We start from the raw sequence: 25,461 nt of genomic DNA on the forward strand, positions 1-25,461 counted from the left end.
AATTCTATTTAATCTTAAGAAAATAAAAACTTTTTATCATGTTCAAACACGGGAAAAGGTTGTTTGGAGAGGCTAGAGAGTCTCCATCCATCCTTGGAGTTTCTAAAAATGCATCTGGATGCAGTCAGGAGATACTTGCTATAGTTGACCCTGCTTTGAGCAGGGGGCTAAGACTACAAGATCACTAGAAATTCCTTCCAACCAATTTCTGTCAGTTTGCACTTCTTATATCTTTACTTCTGTTGATCATAAAGGAAGAGAAAGGAAATTCTCACCAATAAGAGCATGCAGAGGAAACTCAGCAAAGCAGTTGGGATGGGGCTTTGGCTATCAATCAACACTGACCTATTAAACCTCTGATCACACTCAAATTCCAGCAATTTATGTGGGAGGAGTAGCATATTGCTGGGAGAGTGTCTGAAATACAAAATCATCTGTTAATGCAGAGGCCGCAGTCTAGTACTGTGTATAAAATGCCAGTAGTATAGAAAGTGGGAAAAAGAAGCTCCTTTTCATATGATATACAGATGTGAAGTAAAGAAAATGCAAAGAAGCATTTGTGGAACAGTGCATTGTTATATGTATATCCCTGTTCCTCATCACTTACATAATTTTTACAGCACAATTTTATAAACATTTGCATACAATATTGCGTTAGCTAGTTGGGTTTGCATTTATTTTAATTCTTATTGAGATTTAATTTGCACAAACTCTGTTACAATAATTTTTTAGGAGGCAACCTTCTATTTTTCTGTTTTTCTGCATTTTAAGAACTTTGATAAAATGTGATAGAAGGATTCAGTTTAATTTGCATATTTTCTTTCCCTAAGGAGAGGCATAAGGAAGAAATGTAACGAATCTTGGTTTTCTAAACATCACTTCAAACTTATAAAATTGTAAAGTATGTTCACATATATTAGAGATTCCACATCAAATTTTTGTAACAAAGTTTCTAGGTTTATTATAATTGTTCCACTCTAGCTATGAGCAAATGGATATATTACAAGCTTTATACCTTAAGACAGTGTATAATTAAATTTTATGAAAAGTCAGATACATTTTTTAATATGTATACCTACACTTTCACGCTTTCAAACCAGTTCCTCTTACAAAAGCATTGTGAGGTTAGATGCTTATCCTTTGAGGAAGTCAAATACATTGCTTATGTGACAAGCTTAGTTGGGAACAGTTACATCTTTCCTCTGTGCGTTGGGGCTGAAGGCTTCATCAGACTTAGAGCAATCCTTTTCTCTCTCCTGTCTGTTGAGATGCCATGTCTCATCATGGATAATATCAGCCAGGTTTTCTACCTGGTTTTATTCTTATGTGTGTGTAGATTTGATTAATCTTTCTCTGATGCTAAGGTTTCTCATACAGAATCTTCAATTATTAGTGATACCAGAGACTAGGAGAAATTAATTCATTGTGGACAGTTAATGATAAATCCCAGTGAACGTATGCAAGAAACAAAAAAGCATCTTGAAATCAATGTATCTGTGAGGTGTTTTGACTTCAGTGATGTTTTGTAGCTGGCCAGCAGAAACTCTCCAGCCTGGAGTTTTTATTAGTAAACTATGTGCAGCTGAATTTACAATGTTTGAAGTGTGGTAGGAATGTACAGTAAAGGTGACTTTCCTCCTTGGACACTATCTTTTCCTTTGCAGGTTAGCATCAGCAAGTCTGGGTGGCACATCAGGTGCTGTGTACTTTTATCACTGACATGACTCTCCAAGTGCTGAGATTGCTTTAGGACTAAATTCTCAAAATCAGGGAGGTGACATACTCTCAGAAGTGTTGGAAATGGGTTACCAACCTACTGTCCTCCTGTTTTTGCATCCAAGCACAATGAAATATTTTCTCCACAGCAGTGTCCTGCTCAGGCTGATTCTTGCAAGGGAAGCACAACCGGGGATCGCAGAGATGCTATGACCAATGAAATGCACAGCTGAAAAAAACAAAATGTCTGATGGTGCTATAGCTACTCCGTATCTATATTCTAGTCTTACACTACTTGTATGAGATGGTGCCACAGTGGAGACAAAAATGAGCCTTATATTCTGCTCAGAAACACTGCAGAAGCCTGGCCAGCAACGCAACTCTACAGGGTAAGCCTCCCAGTGCACCTGGACTGCCCTGCCCAGCACAAGAACCAATGTCGGTAACCATGAAGAAACGTCAGCGTGTTTTATAATTAATACTAAAAAAATGCAGATAAGGGTAAATGGAGGAATAAACTTCACTCTTATCCTCATGAACAAGGTCTACCATTCCTCAGTGATGGGGAAGCTTAAATTTTTATCCAAAATAGTTGATTTCTGCTGAAAATACCTCACAGAAGCAGCTGTGAAGTTTTACACTGTGACAGTAATCAAAACCTTTAAATCAGGAGCTCTTCCGATCAATGAGCACCACAGTCCATGTTGGTAGTGATATCAAAAAGGCAAGTAGAAACTATTGGATGTGAGCATATTTTATGATTTTAATTCAAGCAAACTAAGCAACGCTTGTTCCAGTAGAAAAAATAAAGTATTGTAGATAGAGGGGAGAGAGGTGCTTATCTCTGTAGTGGTGCTGGTCATCCCTCAGGTTACAAGGAGTGATAATGGATGGTGTTCTCCAAAGGCCTTCCTTCAGCACCTGTCTAGCAGAGGTGGATGCTGCTCTGCTTGTGACACTGAAATACGCATTTTGTTTTCAACCAGAATACCAACTGTTCCTGCCTACAAAGGGAATATGGAGTCTGAAAACTTTTAATATAGGTATTAAAATTTTTATCTTGAAAAAATCACAAAATTATAACTCTTAATCCTTTGTCTCTTTCCTAATCTCCTGTGACCAAATGAGATTTTTGGGAAAAAATGAATCTGAAGAATTCATGAACTGTAGTAGTTTTGCTTTTAGAAGTACACTGGAAACTAAAAAACCCACTAGGATCTTGGTTATGGACAACAGTGCAAAACCTTAAGACTGCTGGAGACAGCTTGGCAAAGTTTGTGAATAATCTGAAAAATTTGTAGATTTTGATCCTCATTTGCTGAAAAGGCCCTGTCACACCTTAATACTCTAGAGTGTCAGAAGTGCCAGTTAAAAGAGCCATTATTATTTTTTTTTAACAAAGATGATATGAAACTTGGACTCTGGACAAAAAGCTTCTGATAACAGGTATTTCTTCTTTCTTCTTTTTTTCCCTATTTTAGACAGTGTCTCAAGTATTCAGAAACTACCAGATATTAATGAATTGACTACATACATTGATTTGCATAAAATTTGCTTACCTGCAGACATTTATGGACATATGCAATTTGGAGGGGATGCATATAAATCTATCCCTCTCTTCCATCCCTATCCATCATCCCTCTTCTCCATCTCTATCCACCCCATATATATATATATATTCTCATTTGCTGAAGTGACCCATAAGAAAAGTTGTTCTGGGATTACCTTTATCAGTCTAACCGTTTTGATATTATTGTCTGAATTTGCAAATGAAGCAACCCAATAGTATTCTCTCTTCAAGAAACTCGGTATGAAGTGTTAATCTTCTAGTTATTCTGGAGTGTTAAATAATGTAGTACATAGTGATTAGCAAACCTGAGATAATAGAACAGTTGACCTGGGCCACAGGGGGCTGCTTAAATTCAACTTGCTTTTCAAGACCATGTTAGGTTTCTGGACCCTGAAGACTGCCCTGCTATGAAGCACAGTTCAGCAGCAGTAGAATCACTTAGGGACACACATGAGTTAGGCAGCTGATGAAGTAAATTCAATACACTTTCTGTGCTATGCTCATGGACCTTTGGGAGAAAGAAACAGTGACCTTTACAATGAATGCTGTAGTTAAAATGTACAAACTTACTGCTGGGAGATACCGTGTTCAAATTGAACGGAGGCTTCTTTTTTAAGGCCAAGGGCTGTTGAAGCTGTTTTGAGGCAAGGAGAACCAAAGTAAAGATTAAATTAAATTTAGCCCAAAGGGAAGATGATAGGGAGGAAACAGAGCATTGGGGGAGGTGTGTGTTTGGGGTGGGAGCTGTTAAACTACGTGACAGACTCAGTAATTAAGACTGAAACACCTCCATCCAAACCCCTCTACATTAGCTTTCCTGTTACACGAATCAATGTGTACTTTACTTATTACTGATTATTACTGCCTTGGTTGTCTTTATTGACAAATTGCACTGTCACTGTTGAGGGATTGACTGTAGCTTTCTTTACCCATAGGCATGCGTCTGCTTGCCATTTGGAAGAATCTGTTCAGGAGGCCACTGCCTCATCCTTAACAGGGCATGTTTTTTTGCCATCAAGTATGTGTGTGCTTCTTTCTTGACTACTTCTTCCTTACCTGCTTTGTAGGACTGGGTATTGCTTTGGTTTTGCCTGCTATTCCGGTTGTTTGAAACTTTGGAATAGACCTCAGGTTGTCCCCAGAACTTGCATGTTGGACTTTCTTCATTCCATGCTGCTTTTCTTCCCAACAAGGTAACACTTGTCCAGTGAAGAGAATATGGGACAAGAGCTCACTGGTTTTTAACTGTCTTGTTATGTACTTGGATAGAAAAGGCAGACAAATGCCTGCATTGGTATACATTGCATTGTGTGTATGGATGAAAATTATGCTAATTTTTATTCTTTCTTTCTTATTTTCTCCTCATCACCCTGCTTCTTCCCAGCCCTTCTGTAAGACTGGTGTCTGCAGAACACCGAGCCAGAGTATTTAAAATCCTATGTATGTTCTCTTCATTTTTTAGCAAGGTGTTCATTCTAACTCTTTGAATTTTTAATATAAATAAAAGGATGATGAGAAGTACTTAGCATTGCATATTTTAAAGAATTAAGATGCAGTATTAGATTAAATGACTTTATAATAGGGCTACGAGTTCAGCAAAATGCTTAGCAGATACATGGATCATTGCTATAATTTCTGTCCAAAGTATAAACCTCTCTGTTAGAGAGAGATTTCCTCGTGCTCTTTTCTCCAGATGTTTCTGAGGATGTAGTTCCCTACAAGTAATTTTGTATTCTGTTGTGTGCTATTAAAGATAAATGAAAAGAAGATTTGGAATTTTTACGTATTTTGTGAGCACTGACAAATTGTTAGAGAATATTAACTCAATTGCTCTGGAATTTAATGTAAAATAAAAAATAGATTGATCAAGGTTTTGGGTTTATTTTTTTTTTGTGGGGGTGGGGATTTTTTGTTTTTTGTTTTTTTAATCTCTATGTAGTAAGAACAGATTTGCTGCTGTCAGAATGATATAAAACAATTTCAGTATTTAAGCACAGAGCAACTGCTTTGGGTAAATTACACTGAGTTTAATGACTCCAGGAAATGCAATAATGTCTTTGTTTACTTTCTGTATGCTTAATTGTATCTTCAAATAGAGTCATTGCTTAATATATGATAACGTGACTACTCAATGTGTAACTTTAGTAATACTTTACAATATTACCTGCCAGCTCCAGCCAGAATTTAGGTTTAGTCATAATAAACAGATTTGTGGAGAGCTATGTGATTTGAAGAAAAGGCTCAGTTGTCAAACATAAAAATATTGAAAGCTGAAACCTTTCTTGAAAGGTAAAATAACAACATTTTGCTTGAAAGCCCATTAGTTACACATGCAGAGTGCAATTCTGGCTCATAGCAGAATAATTCCAAATAGGACAATAATAATCTTTTTTTCAGAATGGCCTCATTACTTGAATGAAATACACTTGTTAACTTACACAGATGGAATAAATAAAGGATAATCACAGGATCTGTGGTGGTTCTAATCTAGACTGACAAATAGTTGTCTTGGTTATGAAAGCAATTCTAGAAATTCAGAGGTAGAGCCAACTGTCTTAATTATTGGAATGATATGAACTCTGTGAAGCAATTTTGTTGAGGTATTAATTACTGTTTGATTTAGATTTTATACATATTTTAAACAAAATTACTTCTGGCACTGCTGGTGTTATGTGAGATCCCACTGGTATGACTCTAATTGCAATTTTACAAATGTGCATATTTGAAAGTGGGATAATGCAAACCCTTTCTGTTATTAAATGTATGAAAAGCTGCTTAATCTACCTGTATGGACAGAGGGTGACTGACTGATGTTTCCTTTTAAGTCTCTTGTGGCAAAATTGTTGAAACTTACCTTGAGAGTGATTAATGCAGTGATAGTGCTGGATATAACATCCCAGAACTTCAGTCCCTTTGAATTACTGCTGCATTTTTGTTAAAAGTATTTCTGAAAGGTTTAACATATATCTAGTTGCTGCTAAATTGCTGTTCATTTAGAAGACTTAGAGTTAGTGCATTGCTTAAACCAGACTGTAAGTCTAATTTAAATAACCGTCAACCCATTTCTTTTCATTCTAGCTTGCCTAAAATGGAAAAATAATGTGCATTTTAAAGTGCTTTAAGCTGTCTCTGTACGCATTTAATATGCTAGTACTAGGAATATGTATTTTCAAGCTGTGTATATCCTGAGGTTAAATTAAGTTTATTTTTTTTATATCCCTATATATTAAATAACATGTCGTTTAATAGAAAATTTATTCTTATAAGTGATTTACCTGTTATATTTTTTCATTAGTTGGCTTAAATAGCATTTTTAAATATGTGTGCTTATTTTTTTTAAAAGCTTTCTCTGAGCATTTGAAAACATATGGGTTGCTCAGCAGCCAATGGAATCTGCTATTTTCAGTTTTGGATCTCCGCATCTTGCAATCTTTGTTTTGTGGTCAGAATTCTTCTGCTCTAAGAAGGTTAGATAGCTCTGCCCTGGGGACGTGGCCTTTGTAGTCCAAGTAGGTCCAGCATTAAATAATGACGGCACTTTCCTCTTTCCAAAGAATTAAGAGTCCTGTTCTCACAGTTCTCCAAGTCTAAGAGGCAGGGAAAGACAACAGGCTTAATCTGTAATAAAGCCTCAGTCTTTCACATAGCAAAGCAGGGCTAAAGTAAAAAAATAAAAAGAACTATATTTATCTTTGAATTGTATTTAAAACAAACAAACAAATAAACCCCTCCCAGAAAACAGAAGGATACTACAAATTTGCTCTAACAACCTGTTGTAATGGATTTTAATATAGAGTACCATAGTGTTGCATTGTAGATCATTAATTTTATATTATTTTCTGTAATGGGATTAGTAAATTACAGGCTTGTAATTTTTTTTGTTTAATTTTCAATAAGATCTGATGTTTTTGTGAAGACCCAGGTTTCCACATAATACTGTGAATTTGCAAGACCTATTGGTAAATTTCAGAATCTATCTTAAAAAAACTGACATGAAGGTTTTAATGAGTGTAATTAGTAAAGCAGTAGAACATAAGTGATCTTTTTTATTTGTGAGACTTCAGAATTTTGCATTAGTGAGTGTTAAAAACTTATTTTTGTGAATGCTACTAAAAATATTTGTAAAAAAATTGTAGGGGGATGTACTAATATGTTCAATAAATGAATGTTCATTTGATACAAGTAAGTTCTTTCTAGTCATTCTAAATGAAATAGCTAGTGAGTCAGCACTGAGAGCTTTTCACTTATCATACAATGTACTTAGAGGGGCCTGTTAAATATGGAAAAGAAAATATTATTGACATTCTTCTCCAAAATTCGGATAGTTAACTACCCATAAAAGTGACAACTGTCATACTGGTGCAGCTTCCCGAATACACTGTGCAGTAAATCAGAGAGAACAAAATGTGAATCACAAATAAAGGAAGCAAAACTGGCTGTATGGGTACAATTAAAACAGAAGCCATTCTGTATTCATATATCAAATTATAAATAGCTTTTTTTCAGACTAAAAAGAGTCTTTTGCCATTTGTCCATTGCTGAAGTAAGATCTTGGGAGAGGCTGTAGCCGTGGGATTTTTTTATTTTTTTTTTTTTTTTTTGCTGTGCAGCCTTTTTACCTCTCTTTCCCAATGCCTGTGAATTGAACTTTTCTTGAATTCATTACCTTCATTGCCATTCCTTTATGCTCAGACATAAATCAATTAGGCCACTCTCCTACTCATTTGCCGTCGTCCCAGAAGAGAGGGAAGACTTGCTCTCTTGAGCTGTATTTTTTCTTGTGGAAAGTAAAGCAACTATGTTTCTTAGTCTTTGTCTGTTTTAGATGTTATATTTTCCTTGAAAATATTTTTCCAAAAGAGACTAAAGAAACAAATATTTTTTTTTCTCCTTTGAGTTCTAGTAGAAAATGTCATGCCAGTGATTTCTGTGGGACTATTTGAGTTCTAACATATAATTAGACACTCCACACTTCGCCTCTGTGAGTTTGTAATGTTTAAGAGAAGTCAGTCAAGATAATCTTTATTAATAATAATCTCACATATATTTTAGAGGTGTGATAATAATAATAATGAAGGCTTTTTGTTCTGGAGCTCCTTCATGAATTTTGAAGCCACCATTAACAACCTGTTTCACATCTGGATTTTGGTGGGGGACAAAAATGCTCAAATCCTCTGTAGAGCCAAGCTGAGCTACGTTTAAAGCTCATGTAGCTTGTTCATTTGAGCAAAATTATGTGTGCCTCTGAAATATGCTATGGCTTCTCTCTTTTTCAGTTAAAATTATTGACGTGTGAATGGATAGCATGTGTTGCACGGCCATATAAGTCAATTATTTGATCAAACTAAGATTTCCCGTTGTAGAACAGCAGTCAAAACATTTTAAATCAGTAGACATTAGTGTGTTTTAGAATCAGCAGAAGTTGAAAAAGAGTATGGGACTCTAGTGAAATCATAATTTATTATAAATGCTGCAGTGCATTGATCAGTTCCAATTCAATTTTCATTCTACATATGCACAAAAAAGGTGGGAAATATGTCCTATGGGGCTGGGTATTTGAGCAGTTCCCTTTGTGGACTGCTGGCAGTTTATATGACAGACCGGGCCGTGTTGATTTGGGTTTCTGCTGGATACTGGGAGGTCTAGGGGGGCCAGTGTGGTAGGAGACAGTCCTCTGTGTGGGGCCAGTGGGGAGTGTGCATGCATCATGCCTTTCCATGTTCTCCTATCTTCAGGGCTGCAGATTAAGGCAGAAATTATACTGCCTCATGGCATTGCCTAGTCCTTTCCCTTCACCTCTTTCTCCCTTTAACATCATACCAGAGCCTTTGTTGGGTGGGAACCACCAGGAATAAGTCTTAAAATGTTTACACAGTTCTTCAGTTGTGTTATAACTCATTGAGAGTCCTGGATAAATTTGGGATGCAGGTGCCCTGTGTGGAAGGGTGGTCGTACTGTGCAGGTTGGAGTGCAGAGGGGCTTGTTCACACTCTAAATGAGCTGATCTAGTTTAAGTACTAGGATTAATCAGTGTGTGGCAGTGTGTTGTTCCCTGTAGAATAATTTACCCTATTTCTTGGCAGGATAAAATAGCCTGTGCGAAGCTTCCTGATGTTGTGACTAGAAAAAAGTAAAAACTAGCGTGGGTGGATGTAATGTAAGCACATGACTTGGCTATCCACAGAGTTCTTAAAGAATCTGAAAGCTGCAGAAACATACTTTAAAAATGTGTGGTTTGTGACTGGTCAGCAGCTTTGATAATTAAGATTAAACAGTTATTGTCTTAGTTAAAAAATAATGTTGCTTTTAAGAAATATTAATTCTCAGAAATCATAATTGACCTGCTCTGCTTGCTTCCTGCTATCTGCGGCCATTCTTGCTAAAAGGATATTACAGTGGCAAACCCAGTAAAAATAGTAGTTTTGAAATAGTAGCTTGAAATGTTTCTTCCAGGTTTTGCTTTCAATAGCAGCCATGCCACATCAGAGAAGCCGGTTTGTTAGCAGCTCAGAACTCTAGGAATTTTAAGGAGCTGACGATTTTCTAAAGTAATTCTCAAGTAATAATTTAAGACAGAGTAGTTTTTAAGGCATGGTAGTACATTCTTCTTTGGGCATCTTAGAAACATTTTTTTCTTTTAAATAAGCTGTGCATCACCCACGTTCAGTTTTGAAGAAGAACTCTACCTTGCTGTGCATGAGAATCAGTATTTACTGTTAATTATGCTGCTTCTTTGGCATTAATGGCATGATTAACTTCAACTTGGTTTTGTGATTTATGGATGAGTTTAATTTTATGTGGCTGTTATTTGAAACTCTAGTTATAACTGGTATTTAAAAGTACTTTCCGTATAGTGACAAGTAAAGACCATAACAAAAGGAGGTCGGTATTTCCTGTATAGGTCTTACATTCTGCTAGAGAAACTAGAAACTCTAGGACAGAAGAGCAGTCATCACCAGCTGTGTCGATGGTTTATAGAAGCTCAGTAGTGCAGGACCCTTGCCCTGCTTGAAACTCCTGAAGTCAAAAAAGCCTACTAAAAATAACCGGTATCATTACATAGCATCAGACTGTGCATATGCCTTCCTGGAGAGAGCATTCTTTGGGATGTGCTTGTTGGGGTTCTCCAGTTTCTCTTGATGTTTTGATAATGGCTGTAGCCTTCTGTTTGTTGAAATATATATGTTCATGTGAATAGTGCATGCATCTTGTTTGATTGTTTGAGTAAATGTTATCACTAGATTTTGTGGTTTTTTTTTTTTTTCAGCTAGCTCTAGTAATTTAATGATGATACACTTTCTGAGGGTTTTTGAGGGTTCATATTGCACGTATCCTATTTCATGCACACGTGGAGCACGAGTTCTGTTGAGGATCTGAGAGCCAAATCTCTCTGCCCTCATCTTTGTGTCAGAGGACATGGCAAGATGTCATCTCTGCCCTCTTCTGTCTGCTACCCTCCTGTTCTCACTCCTCCAGCCATGCACTGGATCACATGAGGGAGCAGGCGGGTAGCATGGGATTTCTGCTGGGCCTTGTCCTCCTCGGCTGTTATGTAGCTCATTTTTTTGTGCCATGCATGCAAAATGTTGAATTAAGGGTGAGATGCTTCACTGAGGTAGGAACTGCCCAGATCCCAGTATCGTGCTGAGGAAGTGAGATGGAGACAGTTTCGGCCTTGTTGGTCATTTTCTTGGTAAATCTGTGCGGAGTCTCTTCCACCTCAGTCGCTGATAACCCCATGTGTAGGTGCTGCTATATGCAAACCATCCACTGACATTTCCATGCAAGCTGTGCAAGATGCATATGCCAAGTAGCAGATGCAGAGACTGAATATGCTGGGTTTCATGTTTCTTTAAAAGAAATAACTTTAAATATTTGTGTAAAGCAAGCCAAGCGAGTAAATGTTACATTGCTCTTAAATCTTTCTATTAGTTAATCTATAAAGGGTTGAAAGCAGCTGTTCCAAATGAGTGGCTGCCCACTGATGATGAATGGTTTAACTCAAATGGAAAGGCAGTAGGATCTCACACAGCATAAACATCTGTAAAAGTAACATACAGAACTGCTGCTTTTATCTCGCCTTTCCTTTTGAGGAACTGGAGAGAAATAAAACTGGTTGTCAGTGTTTTATTTAATATGACTAACAATATTCTTTATTTTTGTTTCTTCACCTAGGGTATTTATGTAAGAGATGCACCTTTGAAGGACATTAAAGTGTTCAACTTTCGACGATTTGTAGCTCTTTTTAGTGTGGTTAATGCCACAAAGCGGGACGCTGGCAACTATCGCTGCATGATTCGTACAGAAGGAGGAGTTGGTGTGTCAAACTATGCAGAACTGATAGTCAAAGGTATTTCACAGTAAAAATCAGTATTTGTATGCTCAGTGTATGAAATAAGGACCTGCAATTGCTAATTCAGTAGGAATGTCACCCATAGCTTGTTAAAGTCGATAGGTTCAATAAATAGACTTTGTTTATGCAAATCTTAAGAGTCTATCCAGCTGTAACAAGGGAATGACAGAAGAAGCCAGGGCTAATTAGCTAGTTACTTGTTGATTGTTGTTTTAAATATTTCCCCAAAATACACTGTTTAGAACTGTATGTCTTTACAAGATTTTTTTAAGGTATGAACATAATACTGTCTGTTTACCTCCTTTGTGGACACTGCATTCTACAAATATATTTACTGCAAAATATGAAAGATTTATATTAAAATGATCACATAAAATGTACATATTCCAACATACAGAGGGATGTTTTTAAAACAGCAGGAAACACTTAAATGTCAATAGAACGCATATAGTGCTGTCCATTCTTACTATAGAAAAGGATGCTAAAATAATTATTTAACATTCGTTATATTTAAATTGCATTTTGATTGCCTCTTATACTAACATTGTGGAGGAACACAATTTTATTTTTGTTTTGTCAGAGACAAGAACAAATTCTGTAGCATCTAAGCAGTGGAACCACATTACTGTGTTGTGTGTCTTCCCTTTCTGGTCCATTCTGTGCTTAACAAACAGGAAGTGAGATGAAGGGCTAAAGGCTCTTTTCGTTCTAAAAACAATTTGATCCAAGCTGGCAAGGAGTGAACAAGTGCCCTAAAACTAAATCCACCGCAGGTGGGAATTAGGAAGGACACACTTGCATCTATTATGCATCCTCTGATTTTAGAAACAGTATCCTTTGTTGGCTAGGATTTTTTTTTCCTTTGGGGATAACATTTGGATTATCATAGATGATATCGTTATAACTGTTCTAATGGAATTAAAGAAATGTTCAGGCTAAGAGGTAACAGAGCAAGAAATCCATTTTTGTGTAGTACCTTCTCGTCACTCTGCTTTCCAAATTCTGCTCGAGCTTTTATCTTTTGGGTTAAGATACAAATTAACATTTCTTATGACTTAGTTATCTAATTAAAGAATTGGTACCTATTGCAGTATAAGAGCTTACACAGTTCTAGTTGCAGACAGCAGACTGGATAAAGGGCTTTGTTGTTAGTTGATCAGGGATTTTCTCTTTTCTTTCTCCTTACTCTTTAATTATTTTGTATATTTATAAAGCTATATGGGATTTGTCAGAACTTTTTAAAGATGTGATCCTTTTCCTAAAGGCAACTTATATGTAGGACAATAAGCAAGCTGTAGGATGACTGTTACATCTGAAAATGTACCTTGGATCTTTTTGAAGTCAAGATAGAAAGCATGTGTATGAGAAGCTATCATTAAAGGAAGGGCAGGAGGCACAGTCACATAAATAAAGAATCAGTCCAAGAAATTAAAAAAGCAAAGCAAAAGTTTTTGCGAAAAAAATGATGAGACAAAGTGAGGAGGACAATAGAGTTTACATTGAGAAGAGATACAGGAACTTTAGTGATTAGACTTTAGATAAGGATGAGGTTTTTTGAATTAAGTAAAAATTTAGGGGGTTATTTAAGAAGAAAGTAATGAGTGGAATAATGGAGAGGTGATATGGTTAGAACAGTGTTTTTGATATGAACAGGGTTTGATTGGAGAAGAAGAAACTGGAGCTACCAGTCAGACTGGGGAATAGTAGGTCACCAATAGAAGATGCAAGAGAGCCATACTGAAGAAGCCATTTTCCAAAAGCAAGAGTATGGTTTTGGTGGATGTGTCTTAGAGAAAGTGGAGAAGCAGGACAAGACAATGAGAAGCAGGTTGCAAATAACCCGTGAATGAAGATAACAAGACAAAACAAATTGTAGTAGGAAAACTTAGCTGTGCTATTTGAATGGACAGATAAAGAAAGAAACAAATAAAGGGGGTGGGAGAAGAATGTAATTACAAGACGCAATGGAAGAAATAAGGTTATTTCAATCCAAGCACAAAAAGGAAGTAAAAGGGGTGACCAAAAATGAAAATGTATGGAGGTCAGCAAAGAAAGAAACTGGGGACTGTGAGCCCCAATAGGAATGATGAAGCATCTTTCAGACCTAACATCAGTGAAAATGAGGAAGAATGGAGACTGCCTGAAGGAAGCAGATGGAATATTTACTGTCTTAGTGCCAGGAGGAATAGGAAGCTGAAGAAGTTAGATTTTTTTTCAGTTTCTTTGATTTAGGGTGTTTTAATTTATTAGTGCTCTTTCTGCAGTTCAGTAGATGAAATTAAGAACTGTGTCATTAAAGCATTTGTACCTACCCAGATTCTTTTGGAAAATTTGCACTGGGCACTGTGAACAAGTGGATAGCCTTAGGGTGTAATCCCATTAACTACTTGTAGAGTGGCAAAGTAATTATGATAATCTCCGTAGCCTGTATTGGAGCTTTTATGAGACCACCTGCAGGTCATTCCTTCTGACCTAAAAAGACCTATTTTAAACACTGTGCTGTAAAACCTTCAATGACTATACTGAAATAGCATCATTAAAGGCTAATTAGTAAATATGCTTTCTTATTGATGGCATGTAATTAAGAAATGGTATTTCCTAATATTTTCAGCAGCTTTTCTGCAATGTTAGTTAGCAGAATTCAAAGAGAATAGATTGATTTCAGTGCAGCTGTATCTTTTTTTAATCCATTACCATCAATAAATCATGAAAAATATACATTTACCCATATTGCATGTAATGCTTAGTATACTTGGGAATTACTGATGGCTTAATAATAGTATGTGTAGAAACAGTGGTGTAATTACTCCCCGCTCTTTGTTGCAAACAATGAATTTAATTCTCTTCTCATTTACACTGCTGTAACTAAGGTGACTTGAGAGGAATTTCCCTGGAATTACATTTCTAGGATGACAGGAGAATCAAACCTAGCATTTGTAAATGAAAGAGAAACAGTTTTTCACATTTATTGTGCTCTGTTTCATTCCGGTTATTGAACTTGTAACTCAAGTTGCAAAAGAAGTAAATCCTGAACTAGAGTTAGAATTTTTTCAAAATATATTTTCGTTTAAGTAGGGACGTTTGCACAGTAGAGTGAGTTACAACTTCGTACAGTGTTTGTTCTACTTCACTGTACACATAGTTTCACTAAATATGAACTTATTCTAAGTAGATTCCTGTTACTTTCTTATGTAAACCTCTTTAAGGTTTGTAGCACTGCTGTGGTGTGGTGTTGTGTGGCACCGGGGACCAGGTACCAGAACTATTGAAATCACCGTAGGGGCTGCTAGAATCACATGCGTCAAACCAAACCTGAAATCACAAAGGTATAGGAATGAAATCTTGAAGATGAGAGATATGCAAGACACTGTCAAATGTTTTTTTTTTTTTTTATTTATTATTTTGTTTGTTTGGGTTTTTGTTTGTTTGTTTGTTTTTTTTTTTTACCTGAGCAGATATGGTTATAGCAAGGTTTAATCTGTACGGAGGGGAAAAAGAGCAAAAAGGCAATTAAAGAGCTGTCAGTTAATCCCATGTTATCTTATTAAAGAACTGTAAACATTTATATTGTCAAGGTAATGAGCAAAAACCCTGTCAGTGAACAATTAGTCTGGCTTTGAACAAGAAGGAAAAAAGGTTTTTTTTAAAACTTGTTTGTGTTATCTTATATGCCTTTTAGAGGATGGTGAAATAAAGTATTGATTGCTCTATTTGAATAAATTCTGAAGGGGAGGTTTTCAATTTATCTGCGTGTTTGTTCTGTTAGGAAGGGCTGAAAAGACAAGTACCTTGTCATTGTGTGTGCTCAAACTACACAGTATCCTCATCTAAGTTTGTCAGAGAACTGGATTGAAATGTCACTTTATCTAATGGGAGACATGAAATTGGCCTTGTCAGATCACCCACTTACTGTAAAAAACAGCAGTTCTCATCTAATAGGTGACATAAAAGTAATCAAACATTGAGCAAAAGGAAAATAGTAGGGTGGAATTGATTAAATGTATTTGGTGAAGTAAATTAGACTTCTACGTACAGTCTTCAGATGGAATTTTTCTAATAGTGGGCAGATCCAACACAGATTAGATTTAGGAGAACAGAATGAGCCTGTCTGAGCAGACATCAGATTATTACAGAGTTCAGGCTGCTTATTGAGTTCAAACAAGGTAAACCTAGGTGTCAAATTGGTTAAAAGGAGTTTTGTTAAGTTTTTAAGTGAGGGCATAGGAAGGTAACTGTCTGCAGTGTTGGCAGCTTAAATGTCTGCATCCTTCCAAATGGAAGATTTAACAGCGGGAATAGAACCAAACCTTTTCTGGACATCTAGAGCAAAGAATTTATTCTGGAAGGCAGAATCGTTTTGAGATCAAGACACAGTAAGAAAATATTGGCGATTGCTTATCTGTGTTATCAGTTGTTCTCATACATGAAATATATGCGGGTACTTAACGTCTGTTTTCTCTCTCAGCCAACTAACCCTTCATGCTGGATCCATGTACCCCATTTTTACTAACAATGCTGGTATTAGGACTTATTTTTATGGTTTCCTGATGATTCCTATTATGAAGTCCTGCTTTCAAATGCTCATATTTTAGCAAACTGACTTCAGGCTGATATTTTCCATTGTGGGTGTGTGCCTCAGCCTGAAGGTTTTGAGAAAACCTCCAGCCGAAACAGCTGAGATAGTTCAGATGTCTTAGCAAACTTGGCATAGGAAAGTGCTGAAGACTCTGAGCTTTGAAGCAGGAACTGTTTTTCAGGAGTGTAATAGTTATGTCAAGAATACTGTTTCTCCGTGCCTCTGAAAATCTGTTTTCAAGGATAGTCAATTTACAAGCTACTAAATAAAACCCACCAAGACCCCTATTTTGATATGTACAATGGAGACTTCTCTGCATTAAGCTTTCAGATTCAGAATTTAAATGCAAGCACTGATCTGAGCTCCTCTGGGGCAGTCTGAATCCAAACACAGGAATCAAAAGCTGTGAGCTTCCCATTCCTGTGCTTTTAGTAAAAAAATCCTAAACCCTCCACCTTGCTGAGCCCTTGTACTGTAAGGGTAAAATGGGGAGATGCATGATGTGGATAGCAAGGTCTGCAAGAGCAAGAAGCTACATACTCAGATGACATTGTTAGTGTAGGGACTGAAAGGTATGGCAAACTGGGAGGTGTTCTGAAATGAGAGGGCAGGTAGGTGAAAATTGGGACCACATAAGCACTAAAATCTAAGGAGAAAGGCAACAAAGTGTGGAAGATAAACATATATACGTACATGCATATGCAAAAAAATGTATGTATATACATACAGATGTGTGTAAGGGATGAGGATGGGGGCTGAGGCCAGTGGAAGAGGGAGCTGTCTGGAAAAGGAAGCTGTCTAGTGCAGAATGGGAGAAGAAAAGCAGATGATAGGGAGAAGCACAGTTAGAAGAACAGCAGGGGATTAGAAGGCAGGGAGAAGAGCAGGCACAGAGCTTGTAAATACAGCTTGGAGTAAAAAAAATATAAACAAACCTGGAGCGGGAATTTAGTGATGTTTGGAATGTGGAGATGGTGAGCATAATGTGAGGAGAAAACAAAAACTGAACAAAGCTGAGAATGGGAAGGGTAGGTGGTTTTAGACCACTTAAGTAAGCAGATGAGGATGGAGGGAGAGCAGTGCAGGCTGAGGCATTGCTATCTTAAAAGAGAGTTGGTGAGTCAAGAGTAAGCAAGTCAGAGCAGTTGGGTCTGGGAGGGATCGTGTCTGGGGAAAGGAACAGTTTGTGCCTAGTTAGGGATGCGTGGTAATAGTAGTATTACTACTACCACTACAGGGTTTAGCAGGATATCTACTAATGTCCAACTAATTAGCTTGTACCTGCATTAGCTGATCAGTGTATAGCAATAGGACACTTGTTTTTCTGTAAAGTTTCAAAATATGTATAAAATACAACAATGATATTTTCTTAAACTATGAATTTACAAGTAATTTTAAAACTTAAGGATACTTGGTCAAGTTTTCATCCTGAACAGTCTCAGTAAAGGAATAGTGTAAAATTAGCTCTCATCTTATGCGTCGTACTGTTTTAGAGGTATTGTTTAATTAAATAATTAAATGCTTTTGCAGCAATTACTTAAAGACTTTCTTGAAAAAAATATTTCATGAAGAACTGTGGTGTTTCAAAATCATTGCGGAGTCTTTTGTTACCAGTAGGGGTATTTGTTGTCTTTCACCCACAATTAAATGCTGCAAAATGGCACTGCTCTCCATTGTTTTCAGAGGAGTGGAGTCATTTGCATATTCAAAAGAGAAGCACAATAATATATATATATGTATAAAAAGACAAAATAGAGAGGAAAATGGAATAAAAGATTCTTAAAATAAAGCTGTTCAGTTGATTTCAAGACTATAAATTATAATGATTTGATTAGTTTTATAATAATTAAATGTTATTAATGTGGACATAGCATCAGAGATGATCGATACCTTATTTTTATCACTGCACCAAGTCATAATGTGCTGAACAGTATCACATGGGAAAATGATGGCATTGTCTTTCTAACAGTTGCTATTTAATTAAAAAAATATAAGCTTGCAGGATAAATGTTTCTTCCCTGTTCCTCCTCAAATGTAACATGACTCCATTCTTCCACTCTCTCACCTCCAAAGAAAAATTGAAAAATGTTATTGTTACTACTGAAGTAGATTTTTTTTCATTTTTTATGTTATCAGTTAGCAACAGACAAGAAATGCCTATTTTCTTTTTTTTCTTCTATAATTCACTTAAATCTCAGAGATTTACATTATCTCCACTGGCATCTCTGTGTGATGCCTTTCCCCTCCCTATTAAGATTTTAGTACTGCAAACCATAAAGATGCTGGGATCTTTTAGAAAAAGTTTGGAAATACTGTATAATTTAAAGTACAAAGCAGTGTAAATAAAGGAGCTGCTGTTTCAAGTATCTTTCCAATTAATATAGAAACGCATAAGAATAAACAGTTTATATGTATGTATCGCTAAATTTATTTTTTATCCTCTACATAAGAGAAGGGTTGTTCCCTATCACAAAGGATTTGCTTTTTCTCATATTTACTGTAAATGATCCGCTTACATAGGGTGACATTAGAGCATCTTTCTAAAGCTTTCTGTCATCTACAGACCTCTGTCTTAGTAAGGTGGCCACTATTTTGTTTCCATAAGGGATCAAGACCATCATAATTTGTCACAGAATTCAAGAAGAGGTCACCTGGCTGTCCAAAGTCTAAAAAGCATTAAATTTGAAATTATGGATAAACTTACCTTCTTTTTTTTTGAGTTAATATTGCATTTTAAAAGCCCATCTTTAAAGGGTTTCACAGTACTGAATAGCTTTGTTAACATTTCAATAGAGATCTACAGGGAGGAACTCCTCTTTAGGCTAAACCATCATATGAAATAGCCATTGCTGCAAACTTATTTCTTCAGTCAGTTGAAGTTCCTTGAATGTACACAGCTGCAAAATCACAGGTCTATTGTACCATTTTCTTCAGAGTATTAATTGAAGAATAATTTGCACAGTATTTATTTGAGTCTACCCCAGTGGCCACCAGTAAAACTGCTTTTAGTGAAAGACAGTGGTGTTGCTGTCTGGTACTTACCTGATTAAGTGATTCAAACTCCTCAATATCCTAAAAAAAATGAAATCATTCTGCCTAAAGAAGGCATAAATAAGTCAGAAGAACAACTTTCATACTTTAGTCATGAAATTAACTCTATATATTTGGTAGTACACTGTTTGTATTAAAGTGTATGCTTAACTCTGAGTCTCATGTTTTTAACCAGTCGCTTAATAATGAGCATCATATTTGTAATGAAAGGTTCATTTTATGTAACCTCGATCTCGGGTAAGAAGACTACTTCTAGTATTAAACTACATTACTAGTATTGAACTGCAGTATATGCAGGCTTTGCTGAAATAATGCATCTTGCATTAACCTTTTGCACTGTGGTCACAAGGGAATGAAAAGTATGCCCAGAGGGAAAAAAAGACAATAAAATACTGTCTGTTTCAAGTACTTGTAATACTGGGAATGAATTGGTGTAACCACTAACCTTAGTGACCTAACTACTGAGTTCGCATTTGAATGGCACTTCAACAGCCTTTAGTAGCATTTGAAACTTGAAAGTAATTAACTGTTCTTTCAGCATGGTTAACTAAATGCCTTAGGATGCTCTATGAAAGTTCCATTTAATGTCTTGGTTCACAAAACAGCCTAATGATTTAAATTGACGATAAATCATTTTGAGTCAAGCCAGAACGGTTTCCAGACATGCTAACGCTGTATGAAGCCATAGTTTATATACTTCAGGAGCAATAATTTCAATAAAACTGCAGTATGTGTCTAACCAAAAGATGACATCAGTTTGCCATACTTTGCTACAGACATATAACAGTGTTTTTCCTAGTAATTTGAAAATGTAAACAGTATTCTTCATCTACTGGAATCTACCACAATATATTAAAGTATTTTTATGTCTATTCCAATCAGTAATTATTAGTAGACATCTTTGGAGACATTCCGGGTTGTTGCCCCCTGTATGATGTTCTTTGTGATAGTAATCAATTAGTTTTGTTAAGATAAAAATATGTAATGCTGATGTCTATATTTGCTGGTTTGTGATGTCACATTTCAGCAATTACTGACAGATCGCACAGATGGAAGCTTACATACGGGTGTGCAGTGCTAATTAGAAACACTGTCTATCTGAGGCATAGCTAATCTTCAGTGTACTTAGTGCTCTGTGACTTGAGTACTCTTTCTGTAAATGAAAAAAGGTAGCAAAACATAGGATAATTACATGTTTGTTAAAATAGCAATTCTGCTATTTCTCAGGAAATACGAATACTTATTTTCAGAGTTCCTTTCTCCCTTGTGCTTCATTCTTTTATGTTCTTTGCTTCAACTCTGGCTTTGAAGTCCTTGAGAAAATGATGAAATATAGAAGTTCAACTTCTTTTCTATTTGACTACCTATATCTCAACACATTGGGAAATGGTTAGCAGAAGAGGATAAATCTGAATCTACAGCTTAGGGAAGACAGATGTTCTACATTCATTACGTATTCTGTGTAGCTTTAGGAAGGTGGCAGTGTTTGCTGATAGATATGTTAAGAATATTGGATCAAACAGTGCCTTATTACACCATCCTGGTTTCATTCTACTCGAATATATTTAACCAATGGGAAGGTGAATTTTATGCAGATGTGATGCATGAAACAGCAGAGTAATCTCCTTGTTAATCAGTAGGAAAAAATGAATTTGTTATTTACCTTTAAAAAGAAATGATGCCTGCAAATTATTTCTTCAGTCTAATCTAAAATGAGATGTCCATCACATAATAAGTAAAAGTGGTTTTAAAATTTTACTGACTTTTAACATCTTTAAAATGCAGACTGTCAGGAGATCACACGCATGCTTGCCCTGTGAGACAGAGTACTGCTTCTGTGTGGTGGTTAGTAAAAATAAGCCATTACATGAAATAGTCAGACTCGTAGTAAAGACTCTAGAATTTCCCTTGCTCTCATTTAGAAGCTCTTTCTGTTTAACCATGTTATAGAACTTTTAAAAAATACTATTTTTATTATGCTTACACAGAAGTTTGAAAATATGAAGGCTGAGTAATACAGTCCGTGAGAAATAATTAGAAAAAATTGATTTTGTTTTCATGCAGAAATCATTCTTCTGGCTATATCTGAGGATAGACTACAATATCAATTCTGGCTTAAAAATGTTAGTTTTGAGTAGGATTTATATTTACATGCAGTAAGAAGTGTATTTTAAGAAGAAAACCTGAGATCATCTTTCTTTTTAAATTGGAAGTTAAAAGCTACTGTGTTAAGTCTAGTGAATAGAATTCTGTTTGCACCTGGTCTGAAGTTACATGGTATAAAACAAAAGCTTCATGTTAAAATCTCCAAGTGCATAAGCAAAAGAGTTTGCATATTGAAGTTTATTGGAAATAAGTTAATCTGTAGTGATGATTTCTTCATTTCTATAGTTTTATACAGTCTTCAGCTCTAATACAGTACAAAACCCATTGCTTCTTTGAATGTTTTAGAAACAGAAAAAATGCCGGTATATTCATTGCTGCTCTTTGTAACTTATTGTGCTTCAGAGCCACCAGTTCCCATTGCTCCACCTCAGCTGTCCTCAGTCGGTGCAACTTACCTCTGGATACAGTTGAATGCCAATTCCATCAATGGGGATGGACCCATTATTCAAAGGGAAGTTGAGTATCGAACTTCAAGTGGAAGCTGGTATGATATACAACCTGTGGACTCCACAAGCTATAAGATTGGGCACCTGGATCCTGACACAGAATATGAAATCAGTGTATTACTTACAAGACCAGGTGAAGGAGGAACTGGATCTCCTGGCCCAGCTCTCAAAACAAGAACCAAATGTGCTGGTAAGTACTCAAAAGTGACTGGAAAGCTGTAAGCATCTTTCTAAGTTGAAAGCATAAGATATTTCACTCGCAGCTTTTACTGTCTACCTTAAACCAGCAGGCTGCAGGAATTAAGACTGAATGCTTTTAGGTATAAGCTATTAGCATGTGCCAGCTACAATGACCTTGAAACAAACCTTCAGTGCCAGTGTAGGTTGTAGATGAAATCATGCCTGTGCATGCCTTAAAGTGGTCAGTGCTCTATAAATAAACAATTTTTTCTATCAGGTGTACACTGAGCGCTTGCCATTTCATTACACCTTTTTCTTGCCAGTGTATGTTTGGGTTTCAGGTTGGTTCATCTTTTTTTTTTTTTCTTTTCTTTTAATTCTTTTTTGGCTATTATCTCAGGTGTGCTAAGAAATTTGTTTGTTTTAAATAAAGTTTCTTTTTTCCTTTTTTCACTGTCAGCTATATCCAACTTGTAGGTATAGTGGAAATAGATCCTGTGTAACAGCAAAAGTATACACTGTTAAGTCTCAATTAGGAGGTGAGATTTAGCAAAGGACTGCTTTCTTGAGTGACTAGTAGCATGTCTTTTCATTAAATGAGATAGTGTAATTTGTGGTGCTGTGTAGCAGTCATGGCTCCTGTTTTGGATGTTATAATTAATAGTGCTGACCTCTGACTGTAAAAAGAAACAAGACCTATTATAGAAAAGCAATTGTACAGTAATTTTCAGGAAGAGTGGCAGTGATATTAATTTGGGATTCAGCTGCTCAGAATATAAGAGTATACTGTGACCTGGAATTTTTTTTTTTGTCATTAGTATTTTCCTCCAATATTTTGATTCTTCTTTCTGCTGCTGTAAAGTTGGTGGAAGATAAGCAGAAGTGTGCCTATAGGAAATGGGACTGAGCAAATGGTACTAGCTTATTGATCCTAATGTTTTAAAGAATGGCTTGGTGTCATTTCTCTTTTCAACAGGAAAAATTACGTCCTTCAATAAAAATAATGTTGTCTTTCCATTGCATATGAAAGTAAAGTTACTTTGTTGTAACCTGGCCAAATGGCATTTCAGTTGAACTGATTGGTGTGATGTCATAGAATGAAGTATAGTTGCTGTCAGAATCCCAGTGTCATGCTTTGAAGATGCAAGCTTACACAAGTACTAACTCTTTGATATTCTTTTTGGTTTTTTTCTTCCTTTCATTAACGGAAAGGTGTATTTAACAAAAAATATCAAAAAGCAGTACAGTAAAGTTGCAACAATAGTTCCGTATTTAGTATTTATAAGATTTTATTTACTAGACTAGGATAACTTCAGCTTAGTCAAATGTGAGGCCTAAAAATGAATTACGGTTCCCTTCAGGAGGGTTTCTGGGTCACTGTGCCTTTCAAAATAATGTAAAATTATCTGTCTGGACAAGGTAATTATGTATTTAATACACAAATACTTCAATTATTTTAAAATTAGAAGTTTTTCTTATAGTTTGATTATCTGCTTACATGATTAGATAAGGTAACACTGGGTGCTGTGTAAGTGAGCCTGACTGTACTAAAGGGGTGGGTTGATGCCAGCCAGCAGCCAGGTACCCACACAGCCGCTCACTCAGTCACTTCTGTCACAAGACAGGGAGAAAATGGAAGGAAGGCAAGAAGACTTATGGATTGAGATGAAAACTGTTTAATAGGTGAAGCAAAAGCTGTGCTTGCAGGCAAAGAAAAATAAAAAATTTATTTACAATTTTCCATCATCAGGCAGATATTTAGCCACTTCCTGGGAAGCAGGGCCTCAGCACGCATAATGGTTACTTGGGAAGACAGACGCCATAACAACAAACATTCTCCCTTCCTTCTCCCTCTTTTCCTTGAGCTTTGATTCCTGGTGGTGACATCACGTGGTATGGAATGTCCTGTCAGTTGGGTGGAGTCAACTGTCCCTGCTGTTTCCTCCCAGCATCTTGTCCACCTCCAGTCTACCTGCAGAGGGAGCAGAGGGGGAATAAAGAGAAAGCTTTGAGGCTGTACAAGTACTGCTAAGCAACATTCAGAACACTGGTGTGTTATCAACCTTGTTTCAGTCAGAAATCCAAAACACTTCACTATACAGGCAGGTATGAAGGAAATGAAGTCCATACCAGTCAGACCCAGTAGAGAGAGAAATCCAGAATTTTAGTTCTATTTAAGAACATCGTATGTTTTCTCGTCTTTTCAGTGGTACATACTGTTGAGTATTAAAACATGCATTCAGTCTCATAAACCACTATGTACTGGGAGTATTTTATTACTTGGTAACGTCTTGTAATACATCAGCATTATTTGTGTTTTCATTAAGCTAAACAGTAACCCTTTTAAATTAAAAGCAAAAAGTGATGGCTGACTGAAAAATTTAAATTGAATGATGATATTAAATCTGTCTACAAATTGGCTTTTTTATAGCAGAAGATCCTGCTTTGAAGGTGTAGTGGTTATTGGTTAACTGTTAGAAAGTGACATGCTAATAACTGGCCCAAGGGCTTAAAAAGAGATGCTGATAAACTAATGATGGTATAATTAAGCTGGGTAGGAGTAAAATAATGCCAGTCTCCCAAGCATACAATAGAATTAATAAAACAGGAGTCTTTAAAAGAAGAGTCATTGCACCTTTTTAATTACTGTGATAATTGTATGCTGCTTGCCAGTTCCCTAGGGGGTCTAGTGAACCACTTGGAGACTCGAAGCAGTATTCGATATCTTAATAGTCCTCCAAAGCATTTGAAATATGTTTTCATTTTAGCAAAATGAGATTTCAGAGTCTTGTAATAGACAAGTCTTATCTGTAACTTTAGTAAATAAAAGCATCTATAATTAGAATGCAAAGAAAAAAAATATATCTAGACTTAGCTGCATCAGCCTCCGTGGAGCAGTTACATACTTTCTAAAGTGCTTTGCTTCCTTTGGATGAAATGTAATATAAATGTAAGTGCTCTTTTAGTGTAATGTTCAGGAAGGGCAAGGAATTACATTCAGGTCTGGATTAGATTTAACCTAGAACGTGGAGTTCAGGTTTGAATGAGGAGTTTAATGGATTTTGGACATTGGGAACCACATTTGAGTCAGACTTAGAAAAATGGGTTTTTCTCATTTCAAGGTCAAGGCCTCCCCAGGTTGTCTGAAATTTGAATCACCAGTTGCTATACTCAAAGCTCCCTCTTCCCACAGCTGTCTTATATAGTGTTATGAACCTAGAACAGTGCTGCCATTTAAAATAAAAAGGGGATGAGGGGATATGGGAAGAAAATTCATGAGGACATACATGACAGAACATTTCCATTATACAGTATATCTCAAATTACTCTGATGTATGTTTTCACTCTGATATAGTTGTAAAATAAGAAATCCAGGGTAGTCACCCATAATTAGAGTTAGTTA

General features: G+C 36.2%; 1 protein-coding gene across 9 annotated transcripts in view; it reads left to right on the forward strand.

Moving 5' to 3' along the window:
• PTPRM (protein tyrosine phosphatase receptor type M) overlaps positions 1–25,461 on the forward strand; it is a 490,776-nt gene that overhangs the window by 180,032 nt on the left and 285,283 nt on the right. For all 9 annotated transcript variants that reach the window (XM_032987657.2, XM_032987659.2, XM_032987658.2 and 6 more), the window contains exons 6-7: positions 11,462–11,636; positions 21,775–22,068. In XM_032987657.2, coding sequence (XP_032843548.1) covers positions 11,462–11,636; positions 21,775–22,068 — 469 coding nt within the window. The remainder of the gene's footprint in view (positions 1–11,461; positions 11,637–21,774; positions 22,069–25,461) is intronic.

This window comes from Tyto alba, unplaced genomic scaffold, assembly GCF_018691265.1.
Source record: "Tyto alba isolate M040663 unplaced genomic scaffold, T.alba_DEE_v4.0 Super-Scaffold_27, whole genome shotgun sequence".
NCBI lineage: Eukaryota > Metazoa > Chordata > Aves > Strigiformes > Tytonidae > Tyto > Tyto alba.